Here is an 11,395-nt window from a genome sequence, read left to right on the forward strand (position 1 = left end):
CCACCACCACCACCAACAACAACAACAAAAAACCAACCCCCCACCTCCACTATTCTGTACCATTTAGATGAACGCTATTTTCTCCAATGAGCTTTGGACCTCTTAGGGACCAGCTACTTCTTTCTTCTTGCCTATCTCTCCCTTTGGAATGCCTGCCCCAACATTGTATTTTGAAAGTTAAGACTCACAGCAGGCCTCAAGATAAATTGTGCTTTGAATGTCACTAATATCTGATTCAGATAAGACTCTGAACTTAAGACATTTGAGTTGATGCTATACTGTGACTTCTTTCAGATCTGTGAGACTATTACAAGGAAATGCTATGGTTTGAATTCTTCTAAAATACACAACAACAACAAAAATATATCTGGGTGCACATTATCCTTCTTAGTATCTCCCAGAAGCATACACTACCATACCCAGCGCATGTTGAAACTTAATTACGAATGGGATGGTACTGAGAGGGTGGGAGACTGAGTTAGGGCTTGCTGCAAGGTCCAGGGCTCTCTCCTGTGCGTCCTCAGCTTTCTCTAGCACACCCTTTCTCCATGTGACGCCTTCCATCAGGTTAAGCTGTAGCACTCGGGGAGGCAGAGGCAGGCAGATCTCTGTGAGTTCAAGGCCAGCCTGGTCTACAGAGCAAGTTCTAGGATAGTCAGGGCTACACAGAGACATCCGGTCTCAAAAAAAAAAAAAAAAAAAAAAAGAAAGAAAAAAGAAAAAACAAGCCGGGCGGTGGCGGCACACACCTTTAACCCCAGCACTTGGGAGGCAGAGGCAGGTGGATTTCTGAGTTTGAGGCCAGCCTGATCTACAGAGTAAGTTCCAGGACAGCCAGGGCTACACAGAGAAACCCTGTTGGGGGGGGGGGGGAGTAAATAAAGCAAATATATAAAACAAAACAAAACAAAAAACAAAAAACAAAAAACAAAAACCGACTTCTCCAGTATGTGGTATCGTTACAGCAGCAGCAAGTAAACTAAGAAAGTTCCCTTTTCAGCACACAGTAGTTGGTTCTATTCTTACAGTTACTCAGAAAAGACTCCCCCCGCCCCCCCCATACTCTTCCATTCAAGCAACTGGTAAATCCTGATAATGCCTCCTTGAATTACACATTTTTCTTTCCATCTCCAGCCCAAGCTTGGCAATGTCCTTCTTACCTGATGACAACACCCCTAACCTCAGCATGTCCATTTCTTCTTGTCATAGACAAGACCCCCTTTCCTCTCTCTCCCCCCTTTCTCTCCCCTCCCCCCCTCTGTTAGAATGGCTCACAGGGTAAGGGCACTACCAAGCTTTGCCACCTGTGTTCAATCCCTGGGACCCATATGGTAGGAGAAAACTGACATCTAAAAAAATTGCCTCTGGCCTTAAGTGTATCACAGATACACACACACACACACACACAGAGAGAGAGAGAGAGAGAGAGAGAGAGAGCATGATGGGGGAAAGGAGTAAGATAAAATGTTGGATGACCCACCAGTATAGTAAGCTCTAATGTCAACATATACACAAGGCTGACCAGATGGCTCATGGGTAAAGATGCTTGCTGCCAAAGCTTGAGGATGCGAGTTTGATCTCTGGGACACATATAGTGAAAGAAAAGAACTGATTCTGACAAGTTATTTTTTGACTTCCACATCCCAGGTGAGTGCTGCCCTCCCATCCACCCAAAATAAAAATACGTAATAAAAATCATGCTCACCAAGTAGGATATACTAAAAGCACAACTATGAAGTGATACATTATAATCTGGGAACAGGAGTGGGAAGGAGTAATGAAATCTTGACACAAGCTAACAGCTTTCTTGGTTCCTTTAGCTTATGATGTTCATAATAACAATGGGAATGATGTTCCAGAAGATGCTACCAGCTGATGCTCACCAGGGGCCAGGAATTCTCCACACACCTGGACCCCATGACAATCCAACTGGGAGGCATTCTTATCCCCACATTACAGATGAAAAAGCAGACTCAGAGGTTAAAGAGTTCACACCAAGTCATGAAAAGGCTTACTAGAGACTCAGCTCACTATGCAGTCCCATAAAATATGGAATTTAGTACAAGGGAAACTAAACCCAAGGGGCAGATCATCTAGATAAAGGACATTTAAGTCTAGCACTCTAGCTGTCATCTTCCCTATGTTGGTTGGTCCCTCTGTCCACAAGATAGAACAGGACAACTGATTTGCTGTGCTAATAGATGCTCTCACAAAGCACAAAGCCACTGAAACCTTAGGTTTTTTCTTTTTAATGATATTTACTTAGAAGCATTCAGAATGCCAACAAAACAGCTGCAATTTTTTTTTTTTGCAATTACAGAGTGGTATTCAGTTAAGAGACCAACAATTATCTTCGTATAAGCTGCATCAGAGACAACTGAAAATGAAAAAAATAAAACCCAAAAATATAACCAAAAGAAAAAAAAACAAAAATTCCTGATTACTGTCCCCATATATAACTAATTTGCTGTACACCAACAAGAACCTGCTCTAAATTTCCATGCCAATTTACAACCCCCAGACTATACCAGGCAAGGTTAGTGGCTATTGAAAATACCACTAGGATAGGGCTATCTAAAGACACATTCAGTAGTGTGTTTCTATACAAAAAAAGACACTGTACAGTTTAAAAACAAATCTTACACAGCCCTACATTTCAATTCTTGAGTTGTGTACAGGGGGGTTAAATGCTTTATTGACAAGGAAAAAACTGTGCTACAACCAACTTATTCATCATTTCATCTTCCTCTTCCTCCTCCTCATCTTTTTCTTGCCCTTCTCAGCCCCGACCACCCCGTTTTTCACTGTATCAGGTTTTCCTTTAGCTCTGCAGACAGCAATGTCCTTCTCCTACTTCTCCTTCAGCTCGGCAGCCTTCTTCTCATTGGGCTGCTTGTCATCTGCTGCAGTGTTGCTCCACATCGATGGACAAGCCAGGATGCTCGCCTTTGATTTGGGGCGGTGCTCAGAACAGAACAAGCCGAAGGAGGCCTCTTGGGTGCACTGGGGTCCTTGGACTTCTTTTTGGTCTCCCCTTTGGGGGGGATGTAGGGTTTCATTTCTCTTTCATAGCGAGCCTTGTCAGCCTTTGCCATATCTTCAAATTTCCCTCTTCTTTAGCAGACAAGGTCTTCCACCTCTCTGAGCACTTCTTGGAGAACTCTGAGAAGTTGACAGAAGCATCCGGGTGCTTCTTCTTGTGTTCCTCTGGGCAGGTTTGCACAAAGAATGCATATGAGGACATTTTGCCTCTTGGCTTCTTAGGATGTCCCTCGCCCATGTTTAGTTGATTTTCCTCCACGGCACAGAGTTGCCCAGTGCCCTCCGGCTCTCACTCGCCCAGTGCTGTCTCTATGGAATTCAATGGACTGCAATGGCTGTCAAGACCTAAGTTTTATGGTACCAACTGTGGACAAATAGCACTGACCTGAAGCTTGTCATACTTGTGTCATTAAACATTCTTCCTGTATATTTTATTTGAAATGCAAGTATTCTCTTGAGAGCAGTAGCAGGAATTTCAAACAAGATACCTTTATTAGCACAGACCTGATAAAGTATCTTTTGTGACTATTTTTTAAATATTAAAAATATTAATGTGTGTGTGTGTGCTTTGTAGCTTTCTTATCTTCTGCATATACATGGGTTTCAGGGACCAAACTCAGGTCACCAGACTTACACAACAAGCAACTTTACCCACTGACCTACTTGCTGCTATCCTACCCAGTTGTAGCCACAAGCTTTTCCATCCAACTTCTTTGTTCCCAGAAATAACAACTATGAGACTTAATTATGAATAAATCCCTAGGCCATAAGCTTTGAATCGCTCCCTGGCTAGATCGTACTTTACATTGCCTGTTTATTCTATTCTCTGTGTGCCGCATGATTGGTTTCCTCTCCTCAGTTTCATGCATCTGTCTCCTTAGAGTTTGGGGCAAATCTCCCTGCTCTTGACTCTTTCCAGAATCCTAGCTCTCTGACAGATGTCCTATCTACTATTTACTGTATCAGCTAATAAGCCATCAGCTTTTTATTGACAGGTGATGCTTCCAAACAGTACACAAGAGATTCTCTCTATATCCAGGTACTTTTAAAGTATCAAAAATTGCATGATTCTTTCTATAAGGTGGCCTCCCTGAACAGGTCAAGAGCTTTTAGTCTTCTAAAAGACATCTCCTACAATGTAGACCTGTCTGCCAGAAGTCACCACAGAAAGCTGCCTTGGGAAGGAATAGTGACTGTAGGCTAAAACGAACTTTGTCAAACAGAAATAAAGAAAACATAGTCCTAATAAAATCTGGAGTCAGGCTATAGAGCAACCATGACAAGGTATGGCACAATGGAAAAGGCTGACCCAGTGGGCACACAGATGAAGTACAACAGACAAAGCCAACCTGCTGCAATGTAATCACTGGAGTCAAGTCTGTTACTTTATGTGCAGTAGTAGAAAAGAGATAAAGAAAGGCCAGATGTGAACTTCCTCTCATCTTAATCTGTAGGTTAAGGGTGAGGAGACACACACACAGGGATGCACGGTATGTGAGCTGCAGGTAATATCTTAGGAAGGCTAAAGGCAAAGGACATGGACTTTTGGACATGTGCCTGATCTCAGCCTCCTGTCTTTCTGGATAGATAAAGTCAGCCGCATCTTAGATGGGTGCCCTTCTCTGGTTCAAGGAAAACTGGGAGGTGTTAACTGTGTTCTTGGTATTGGAAGAGTGATATGACTAGGAAACCTTCCATGCAGCTCATTGGTACCTGTCCATCCCTAGATTTGGTCGGAAGGCTGGGAGAAGAAAGACCACCCCTGTACATTTAATACGTGTTCTCAGGGTCCAAGGTGACCACTTGTACCTTCTATGCACTGCCAAGAATTCCAAAGTTACAAAAAAAAAAAAAAGAAAGAAAGAAAGAAACTCCTACTAAATCCTTCATCTGCCCATCCCTGCTCATGAGACAAAGCAAGTTATTACCATTCCTCCTCCCGGAGAGTAGGGTTCCTATACTAAGTCTATCAATATTTACCTTTAAAATTCACCCTTTGGACCATCCAGAACTTCCCTTCCCCACCCCAGACAGTAGACCAGGTTGGCCTCGAACTCAGAAATCTGCCTGCCTCTGCCTCCCAGAGTGCTGGGATTATAGGCCTGTGCCACCACCGCCCAGCCATCCAGAACTTATAACAAACAAAATGGGGGCTTTTGATCTCTAATTTTTTTTTCATCTAAATTAGCTACAGTGAATTTTTTTGGTTTTGTTTTTAAGTTGATTAGACCATGCACAAAACAATGCCCCACATAAATGGCACTTAAAAACCCAGTTATCATTTTTTTAATTTTAAAATACAACCAGCAACAAACTCCTTAGCAAAAACAAATAAACAAACAAACAAACAAACCATCAAAAACACAATCAGTAAAGTCATGAAAGTGCCCAGTATCAGCCATAGTACTTAACTGTAATAAAGTCATGAACTAGTAGTCAAGTATCACCCATAGTACTTGGCTGTCAGTAAAGTCATAGACTAGTCAAAGATGTCCAGAATCACTGATAGTACTTGACTTTCTGTTGGGATATACCATGAATCAGAAAACAGAAAGAAACAAGTGACATAAAAAATTGACGACAAGGGACAAAATTCTTATTACTTGCAGTTGTCATCACAGAATACTTAGAAGACCAAAGAGAATCAACTATAAAAAAAAATGAGAAAAATGGTTCTAGTTATGAGCTAAAACAATAAGAATACATGCTATGATAAAGAATTCTATTTTCAACAACAACAAGAACAACAAAAAAATAAGGATAAAAATGCACAGGAGAGCAGCCAGGAAGACAACTCATTCAGTAAAGAAGTAGTTGGAAGCTGGGCGGTGGTGGCACACACCTGTAATCCCAGCACTCTGGGAGGCAGAGGCAGGCGGATTTCTGAGTTCAAGGCCAGCCTGGTCTACAGAGCGAGTTCCAGGACAGCCAGGGCTACACAGAGAAACCCTGTTTCGAAAAACAAACAAACAAAAAGAAGTTGTTGAAGAACTGAGTTCGACCATAGAACACACATAAAGGCAGAAGAGAAAACATATTCCCCAAAACTGTCCTCTTACCTTTACATGACACATGTACTTCCACACACATATCATTCATACACAAAATAATAAAGAAAAAAAAGAGTGTATAGAATTTTTCTAAAGGAAATACATAGGGAGCAAAGAAAAAGAAAGAATTTTAAGATAAAGTAATCAGAAAGACATTTCTGAGAATTTAGGAAATTTGTATACAGACTGGATATTATACATAGATGATATATGATACTACCACTATTACATTGTTTCAAATCATTTCTTTTTGTTCAAGTAATCCTAAAGTACTTATAAACACAACTTGCTCAAAATTAGTCTAGGCCCCACCCTGGGGAAAAAAAAAAAAACCAGCAAGAAGAGGGATGATTCAAGGCTACCAAACAGTGACAGCTTAAAAGTGTGTGACAAATAGAGGACCACCGTAAGATTGGATCCACTTTCATGTAGCTACAACTATCCAAAAAGAAGAGTTAATAAACAAGATCAATGTGGTGATTACACACGGTCTGAGAGCAGGCAGCTTACAGTGACTGGTCACAATCAGCACTAATTCTTCAGCTCTTCCTCTGGCTTTACCTGTCAGTTATCAACACACCTCTCTGGCCCAGCAACTCCTCTTCTAGGAATTTATTCTGTAGATACTCACTTATTTAACAGGCTTTTTATTTTTCATTTTTATTTATTTGGTTTTTTGCCACCTACCATTTGGCATGCCCTGGAATGCAGAGGTGGAGAAAGCAACCTACTCTCACTGCATTTCCATTCTTGTTGGGTTGGGGGGAGGAGACAGGTAAAGCAACTCAACAAGTTTATGCACTTATAGCATTACAATGTCAGGTAAGTAATAAGGTAACCGGGGCTGGGCTGGGCGAAGCACCAGAATGTCTTGTAAAGGTAAGAGGGCAAAAACAACTATGGAGTAATGGTCCAATCTGGCCTTCCTTCATTATGCTTTAGTCCCCTGAAGCCTCTGTTCATTCAGAGGATGTGGGCACCATTTGAATGCTTCTCTTTGTTCCACAATATTAATCAGATCCTTTTAATACAAGGAAGGTGTCAGAGCAGTATTCCCACTGCCCGCCCCCAAACAGGACTGTGCATAGCAATTTTATTTTTTTCAACGAAAGAATTTCTAAGTTATCTAAGCTATATGTAAAGCATATGAATAAAAGTGTAACGAGGGTTACAAGGGTTTTTAATGCTGGCAAACTTTTCTTGAAAGAAAAGTAAGGAGGACATAAGTCTTTCAAGAGATTAATCACCTGCTAGTTAATTTTTAATTACACATTATCCATTTATGTTGTGTGCATGTATGTGAGATGAACTGCATGGAGGTCAAAAGCCAACTTATGGGAGACCATGAAGCCACAAAGATGGATCTCAGGTCATTAGGCCTGACGGCAGCAGCCTTCATCAGTTGGGCAATCTCACCCACCCTCTGGTAGTTAATTTTACCCACAAACAGCCAGTTCTGGCCCTTCTGCAAGATTGAGAATCACTGACTTAAAGAGATCTCTGCAGTTTAAGTTCATGATCTTTTAAGCACAGAGCTTCGAGTTCTGATTTTCTTTCTTAGATAAATGTTTAACATATACAATGAATGATCAATTGATGCAAAAAGAAATGACTGCTACAATTCCTGACTTAGGAACATTGCAAACTAATATCTTTGATCATATGCTATCAAGGCTTCAAGACTGCCAATAGTGTACAAATTGTCAAACTAAGAAACCAGCATAGAGAGAAAGAAATCTATCCCTATGAAACATGCTATTCCATTTTGAAATCAGCTTTATATAACTGCCTCTTCTCCATCCTAAGAGGAGGATGCAAACCTAATAACCGACCAACCCCAGAGGACTCCACGACCTTACAGGGGGATTCTCAATGACCAATTCCTGTGCAGATTTCAAGTGCCTTTGTAACCACCTGCACAGCCAACCACCAGTTCTCTCCAACAGCTGAGAATGGATGCATCCATCCTTTCCTTTGGATTCTACAAAGGGCTTAACCCTCAAAAGAGGGTCTGCGAATGCTGCTCTTTGACCTGGGATGAGCTAGCAAAGGGAAGACCAGACAGAAGAGTTGCTACTGAGCTCTGTATAAGGTCAAGGCAAAGCAGGTGAGGAGCACTTGCGGGGTCTGCGGTTCACCTTGCGTGGTCCTCTTCTTAAGGGCAGCCTTTCAAACTCCTCGAGGGACTCTTTCCAGAGCCTGTCAGGAGGAATACTGGGCCCCTGATTACTACTGACCCAACCGCTAAGTATTCCTGCGGGCTAACCTGATAAGGGTGTCGATCCCAGCTAGGGTGCTGGGTGGGTTAGTGGGAAGCTCGTGGAGAGGGTGGGAGGGTGAGACGAGGGTAGGAGGAGAGCTCCAGAGGCGGGTATTTGGAGGAAAGAATGGGGTTGGACGGTCCCTGCGGGCCAGACGAGGGGAGGTAGTCTGAAGAAGGGTCGAAGAGGACGCAGGGAGGATGGAACCGTGGGATGCTCCCGCAGCAGATCTCTGAAGGAGGGAGCCTGGGACTACCTGGCCTCCAGGTAAGGGACCCGCGCGTGTCTGCGCCGCATCTCACCTGCCCAGCGCCCGCTTCATTCCCGCGTCGGATGCGCTGCGCGGCTCTGCCGTCCCCTTGCCCGCCAGACGCAGGTTCTGCTTCAAGCTGCAGTCGGCGTCCAGCGCCGCGGCGGCCGAGCCGGAGGAGGACGAGCTTGAGGCGGCGCAGCGCTCATGCTCCAAGGTGACGGGCTCGGTCCGCTTCCTCATCCCGCGGCCCTGTTGGCCGGCAGCTCTCGGCGCCCCGGTTTCGCCCGCCCGCCTGCGCCGCCCTCGCCGCAGTCGCCGCCGCTCACAGCCGTCACCACCCGGAGCCGGGAACCCACTGCTGGTCACATCCCAGCCCCAGGCCGCGGCGCCCGCTATGGACCAGCTCCGGAGGCCGGTCGGCCACCGCGGCCAATCAGCGCACGAGTCCCGGAAGCCCCGCCCCAGACACACCCCCAGCACCTCCGCTCCACAGGCAGCGCGCCCAGCATTCCCAGCGCCAACAACAGCCATCTTGGAGAAGGGCGGAATAAGCAGAACCTGCGGGTCATCTTCAGGGCAAGGCTAATCCAAAGGGTTTTGTTGCGTTTAGGAAACGGATTAGGGCCAGATTGGATTCTCCTGTTGGGTTGCTTTAGGTGCAGTTTAGGTGTCCTCTGCCTACGAACTGAGGCTGAGGTAGGCTTTGAGTGGTCCGTATGGGGAGGATGCAAGGGAGGCCCTTGAGGGCGCTAGCTCCTTTTGCTGGGCAAAATAGGCTGTCTCCACTCCCTCTTAAGGCATTTGGCGCCCCTAAAAAGGGAGAGCCCCAGATAGGCTTTAAGTTTGAAATACTCAACAAAGAGCTTTACAGAGAGGGAGAGAGAGAGAGAGAGAGATTGTGTTCTCCAGTAGCTAATGTATTGTTTAAAACAAGTTTATATTTACTTTTTTATTCTTTCACTGAATGTAAGAAAATTAACTGCATATGCTTTGAATTTTTCTATTAAAGTTTGGGTCTTCATAAGAAAGATTAGGACTGGTAGAGGGCAAGGAAATCCATTTCAAAGAGGAATTTGCACCCGAATTTAAGTAATAATTCAATCCACCTGAAAAAGAAATGAAAGGACACTAAAGCTTTTAATAGTTTTTGCTTTGTTTGATATAGCATGCGTTTTACTCATGAGTTACTTTTGTCATTTCAACATGCATGTAGACGTTTGAAAAGTTTCAAAGTAACAGTTTGAAAAGTACTGGAAACTGATAAAGATTAAATAAGAATGTAGAAAAGAAATGGATCATGTTGTTGGCTTTGTAATGATAGTTACAACTTGTAGTTGCCCAAGAATTGCTTTACCATTTTGCTATATTATAACCTATGTTCATACTGTATGAATATCTACACTCTTTGAAACATCAACAAAACAGTAATATAGATTTGAAGATTCAAAAAGGTAGTTGAATGTTTAAAAATAGTTTTGACCTATCAGTCATAAAATCTTTATAGAAAAACAAAAGAACAAATAACCCTGGTAGGACATGCCTGAAGTTATTACATAGTCTGGCATCAGGAGGGTTGCAGATTGGAGGCCAGCCCAGGCAATTTAGTGGCTTCTGTCTCAAAATAACACAAATAAAAAGAATTGACTATAGCTCAGTGATAGCACTTCTTTAGTATACCTAAGGATTAGGGTTCCATTATACAGAGGAGGAGGTAGAAAAGGAGGAAGAGGAGCACTGGAAGGAGGAGACAGAGAGGGTGTGGGGCTAGACTTTGTCAATATGATCCTTATCTCCTGGTCTCCTAAAGATTAGATATGCTTCCACACTGGGTACAATCCCATTGTATCTCTGAGTCATACCCTTCCTAGATCTAAGGCTCTTTATTGAATAGTCTACTTCTTGTTGACTTCTAACAGGCACTCAACTCTCCTATCTCATCCCCTTTCCCTCCTGAGGAATGGGAACTCCATCCTTGTCTTTCTTGAAGTCAAGACTCTGATCTCATTCTAGGTTTTTCCTTTTTTAGGATACCACACCCATTATCAAGTTTTACCTAGGCCCTCAATTACAAACCCAGCATCTAACTACTTCCCATCTTCTCCACTAATCTCCACCCTGGAGTGAACTGCCATCATTCCTCACTTGGATTACTTTAAAGATCTAAGAGGCCTTTTGCCTTCATGTTTGCTTTGCTTCCTTTTGTCTAACATCTGCCACAGAACTGAATCAGTCACTAAGAAACCCTACAGTAGGTTCCTTCTTCTCTCAAAACTAAGTTTGTATTCAAAAGGTTCTACAATAGGCTAACTGACAGAGCTCCAGCCCCACTTTCTGGTCTCAGGAACCAGCTTCTCCTAGGATCATCTGGGGGGACCTTCACAATGCTACCCAGCCCCTCCCCAAGACCTTTACACTTTGATTCTTGTTGAAAGACCCTGCCTCCCTACACCTACGAACTACAGCGATGCACCCTCGAACCATGAGAGTTATGTTTGCTGAACACTAACACAGAACTTTCATTTTTGCTGTGTTCACCTTCCTGGGTTTATTCTGGCTAGTGCTTATCACCAAAATACTTGACATTGATATATCTTTATCTGTATTGATGTTTTCCACACTGCAAGATAGACTCCAAGAAAGGGCCTTGTTTACTTCATTATCTTCGGTATCCGGACCAATGCTTGGCTCAGAGTACACACTTCATAAATATTTGCTGAAGGAAAGATAGAATCATCAAGACTCCTCATAGGTATTCTACTGTTCCCATTTAAAAGTAAAGAAGTCTAAAG

General features: G+C 43.3%; 1 protein-coding gene across 1 annotated transcript in view; it reads right to left on the minus strand.

The window, feature by feature from the left end:
• Positions 1 to 9,032, minus strand: part of Abhd12 (abhydrolase domain containing 12, lysophospholipase) — a 70,251-nt gene extending 61,219 nt beyond the window's left edge. Inside the window, exon 1 of the mRNA XM_052183863.1 lies at positions 8,656 to 9,032. Coding sequence (XP_052039823.1) covers positions 8,656 to 8,846 — 191 coding nt within the window. The 5' untranslated portion in view covers positions 8,847 to 9,032. The remainder of the gene's footprint in view (positions 1 to 8,655) is intronic.
• Positions 9,033 to 11,395: the final 2,363 nt, after the last annotated feature.

This window comes from Apodemus sylvaticus, chromosome 5 (assembly GCF_947179515.1).
Source record: "Apodemus sylvaticus chromosome 5, mApoSyl1.1, whole genome shotgun sequence".
NCBI lineage: Eukaryota > Metazoa > Chordata > Mammalia > Rodentia > Muridae > Apodemus > Apodemus sylvaticus.